Source organism: Mus caroli, chromosome 13 (assembly GCF_900094665.2).
Source record: "Mus caroli chromosome 13, CAROLI_EIJ_v1.1, whole genome shotgun sequence".
NCBI classification, from domain to species: Eukaryota; Metazoa; Chordata; class Mammalia; order Rodentia; family Muridae; genus Mus; species Mus caroli.
In genome coordinates this window covers 36,456,300-36,461,118 of record NC_034582.1, presented here as the reverse complement: position 1 = coordinate 36,461,118, position 4,819 = coordinate 36,456,300, and the positions used below count along the sequence as shown (strand labels likewise).

Genomic DNA, 4,819 nt, shown 5'->3' with positions numbered 1-4,819 from the left:
TTTTTTTTTTGGTTTTTTGAGACAGGGTTTCTCTGTGTAGCCCTGGCTGTCCTAGAACTCACTCTGTAGACCAGGCTGGCCTCGAGCTCAGAAATCTGCCTGCCTCTGCCTCCCGAGTGCTGGGATTAAAGGTGTACGCCACCACGCCTGGCTCCTAAGGCTGGTCTTAAATACCAACAAAAACAAGGGAACTCGCACATATACATGGAAGCTGAACAATGCTTTACTCAATGATAGCTTGGTCAAGGAAGAAATAGAGAAAGAAATTAAAGACTTTTTAGAATTTAATGAAAATGAAGGCACATCATACAAATTTATGGGACACAATGAAAGCAGTGACAAGAGGAAAACTCATAGCTCTAAGTGTCTCCAAAAAGAAGTTGGACTTCTTCTTACACTAGCAAGTTGACAGCACACCTGAAAGCTCTAGAACAAAAAGAAGCAAATAGACCCAAGAGGAGTAAACAGCAGGAAATACTCAAACTCAGGGCTGAAATCAACCAGATAGAAACAAAAAGAACTATACAAAGAATCAACAAAACCAGGAGCTGGTTCTTTGAGAAAATCAACAAGATAGATAGATCCTTAGCCAGACTAAGCAGAGGGCATAGAAACAGTATCCAAATGAGTAAAATCAGAAAGGAGAAGGGAGACATAACAACGAAATATATCTTAAAATAATTCTTCTGTTTGTTGAATACTAATAGTTGAAAATATTAAAATCATGTTCTACAAAAATAAAATAAATTAATGAATGAATTGGACAGATGGTTTTTAAAACTTAGTCAATAAATATATGGAAAATAAAGACATGTGACAGCTTTAGCGATTGAAGAAATACAAATAAAAAGCACACTGAAATTCTGTCTCACCTCAGTCACCAAGCAAACAATATATATTGTGAGGATGGGATAGTGTCATTATACACTGTTGGTTGGAGTGTAAATGAATACACTGTGGAAATCAGTATGAAGATCGCTCAAAAACACTAAGACCAGAACTACCATATGACACAGCTGTGCCATTCCTGGGACTGCATCCAGAGGAGTCTAAGTCTGTATACTATAGATTATACACCTGGCTCTCCATTTGAGGAAATGTTCAAAATAACCAAGTCACAGAATGAGCCTGCATGTCCATCCACACATGAATTAACTAAAGAAAACGTGGTAGTGAGTCCTCACACAACCCTGCCCAAGCCCATTAAGAATAAGAGTGTAAACCAGCTGGGTGAGTTTGCCTGACCACCTCTCCTCTCTGCTCAGGCCCATTGATAGTCTCCCGGCAGTGCAAGCTACCCAGGCGAGTTCCTCAGACCCACACACAGGACTATCTGGAGTCACACAGAAGTGATGCTACTAGATGAGTCTCAGATGCCTGCCCACAACCACCCCAGCCCTCCCAGGCTGAGTGTCAGCAGTATCCAGCTTTGCAACAGCCAGGTGTGTCATCCGGACTCACCAGGAAGAGCCTCTCACATCTGTCAGTATGTGACCGTTGGCCCTGGATCTGGTACCCATGTCACTTTTCTATGTTCAGACCCAGCTTAGAGCCACATTCCCTTGCTTTTTTTGGTTGCCAATGAATTTAATCAACCCTGTCAAAAGCCAATGCCAAGTACCCGAAGGATTGATTTACAAACCTTCAGACCTGATCTAAAGTCAACCAGCCTTGGACAAGAGAAAAGGCTTGCCCTCAGCAGAGGCGGGTCAGGTGCACAACCGGGGAAACAAATCCACATGCCTAGGTCACATCTCAAAAAACCCACAAGCCATGAAAGGCCAAGACATGGCTCTCCCCAAGCCCCACAAACTACAGAAATGTTTACCAAGAATTCATTATCTAGATGAATCCAATGACAAGGGACTTTTTAAACAAGAAATTACCAACATGATCAAAGAATGCAAGAAGTTTAAAGAGGATGAGAACAAACATGAATGCACTTAAAGAGGAGAGGAAGAAACTCCTGCTTGAAGCCCAAGAAAATGCAAACGCACGCTGAAGGAAATGACGAGGCCCATTCAGAATTCATAAGTGACTTCGATAAAAAAGATAGAAATACTGAAGAAAATTCAAGCTGAAGTGAAGTTGGGATTGAAAAACAACCAACTACCCAATCAGAAATCTCAGAGTAAATCCTGATTGGTGGGCAGGATCAAGCTGGAGAAAAAATGTCGGGACCTGCAGATAGGGGAGCCAGACCATGGCATCAAAGAATAGGGTTAACTTTTAAAGCACACATGAAAGGAACATATGCACATGGTGATATTTTTATATGGCATAATCTGAAAAATGACCCAGATTAATTACGTGGTGGTTTTTTTTTTCTGTTAAAGAAAAAAAAAATTATTCAGCTACCTCTGTGTCCCAAGTTTTCTAGCTTGTGCTTGAAGCTGCTGTTCCCCAGGAACAGTTCTCAGTTCACAATCTAAAACACAAATACAGACACATGTAACTGGTACATATTCGTAGCTATAAAACAAGGAAGTGGCATGGTGCCACCCACTTAACAGAATAAGCAATTGCTTTATACGAATATAATTTTAAGTCTGGAAAAATCAAACGAATATAGTACCTCGGGTCCGTTTTCCTCCACTTCCAGGTACTCTAAGGAAGATGGACTGCTGGACTACTTCGGGGTTCTGAGTATTAGAGAAAACAATTCCCGGTGAGTAAGCAGATGGAAAGACAAACTCACATGGCACTCTGAGGTTGTTCTCAGTATCAGATCTCATCATTAAAGAAGGGGGAACAGACTGGTCCTCAATAAAATCTTGTGTCTCTCAGGGCATGCATGCTTGTCGGGTTTCTATGTCCATAGATAAATGAGCAGCCAGTCCCCCCAACAGCCTCCATAGCTATTTGTCTGTTCTGTGTACCCTTGCTTCTCTCTCTGCAGACTAAAGCTGCCTCCTTTATTTCGTTCCTCTTCCCTGTGTGCAATGACTTGATACAGTCATGCATCAATCCACTGATTAGAAATCAATCTGACGCCACCTTTTGGTCACCACCTTCCTTCCGAACTTGTTCATCTAAAAATGTAAGGTTTCCATGCCTTGATTGACATCTTCATGTCTCCACCCATGCGGTAAACATTTTATTTTCTGCTTCTGGGATTTTGAATTTTGTAGTTTGCACACGTTTAGGGTAAAGATCATACAGTGCCTCTCATCTGGCTCCTTTCACACAGTTGAAATATCCTAGAGGTTCGTCCTTTCCACAAAAGGCCCACCACGTTTTTTTGTTTGACACCCTCTTCTGGCCTCCATGGGGACCAGGCACATACATGGTGCACATACATGCATGCAGATAAAACATTCAGACACATAAACCAAAAATAAAACTGTGATATTGGTTACAGACTCATTTAATCTGATTAGCTCCGATTGCATCCATTGTTCAAAAAATGACCTGCCATTGGTCATGGTTAAACATTCTTTTGTGTACGTACCACGTTTTTAAAAAATATTTTTTTTTACATCTCAATTGCTTCCCCCTGGTCCCCACCTCACAGGGACCCTTCTCCCCTCCCTCCTCCTCTTCTCCTCTGAGAGGGTCCCCCACCCCCGAACCCTGGCATTATCAAGTCTCTGCAGGCATTACATGATGCATATGGGACATCATTGGTCGGTACGTATGTCCACACACCAGAAGATGGCATCGGAGTCTATGGAACTACTGTTGAAGTTGTGAGCCACAATTTGAGTGCCAGAAATCGAACCCAGGATTTCTGAAAGGGCATTTGGTAGTCTCAGCTGCCGAGTCATTTCTGTAGCCCCTGCCACATTTTTTTAGCGCCATCCCTCTGTGGGACAGCTAGGTTAGCTCTGTAACATGGCTATTGTGATTCATGCTGCAACAGTTTCTAATACGACATTCAGTCCATTTTGAGTTTTGCTCATGGTTTCAAACAAAGGTCTTACTCAATTCTTTCTCATGTGGATATCCGCTTTCCCTCGTTAGCACTCACTAAGTACTTTCCCTATCATTGACTTTAGCATCCTTGGCAAAGATTTGCTGATCATACAGTGTGTTGTTTGTATTTGAACCAACTGGCCTTTATCTTTTTATACCAACTTTATTTCCTATGGAGTTGTAATGTGAGGGAGGTTTGTCCTGCAGCTCTGAGCTCTGTTCTTTCCCGACATTGCTAAAGTAGTTTGAGATCTTCCAGGCTTCATACAAGTTTTAGAATTTTTCTATTTTGGTGAAGAATGCATTTGGAATGTTAATAAAGACCGCATGTAAACAGTAGTTTACCCTTAGGTGCTGTGATATTCTTAAAATATATCTGTTCTTCCAGTCCAGGGGATGAGAGGGCTCTCCGTGTATTCATACCTTCTTCAAATACTTCTGTTAGTGTCCTTTTTTTCCCCTTCAGGACACAGAGCTTTCACTTTCTTAATCTGCTCCTATTACTTATTCCATTATAAATTAGATCCTTTTCTTACATCTTGTTTCAGATAGTTCTAAGCCAGCGTAGACGTTGTGACAGATTTTAAAATTAACATGAATTGTACCTGTGAGTGGAGAGTGGCATTTCTATGCATCAAAGTAGTGTGTGTTGATTAAAGCCAACCACCCTCTGTCAACCATCTGCACTTCCACATTCCTTCCTCAACTTCTAGTAACTCGGTTTCTACTGTCAAGAATTTAGTCTCTACAGATGAGAAAGGACACATGGCCCTGGTCTGTGTTTGGCCTATTTCACACAAACCCTCCAGGTTCCATCCATTTTGATGCAGAAGGCAAGATGCCTTTCTTCTCTGTGGCTTAATGATAGGTTTCTTTTTTTTTTTTTTTTTTTTTTTTGGTTTTT

At 41.4% G+C, this 4,819-nt stretch overlaps 1 protein-coding gene across 1 annotated transcript in view; it reads right to left on the bottom strand.

Moving 5' to 3' along the window:
- Sycp2l (synaptonemal complex protein 2 like) overlaps positions 1-4,819 on the bottom strand; it is a 60,735-nt gene that overhangs the window by 6,481 nt on the left and 49,435 nt on the right. The window contains 2 exon segments of the mRNA XM_021181021.1: positions 2,359-2,428; positions 2,576-2,629. Of these exon segments, the coding sequence (XP_021036680.1) occupies positions 2,359-2,428; positions 2,576-2,629 (124 nt within the window).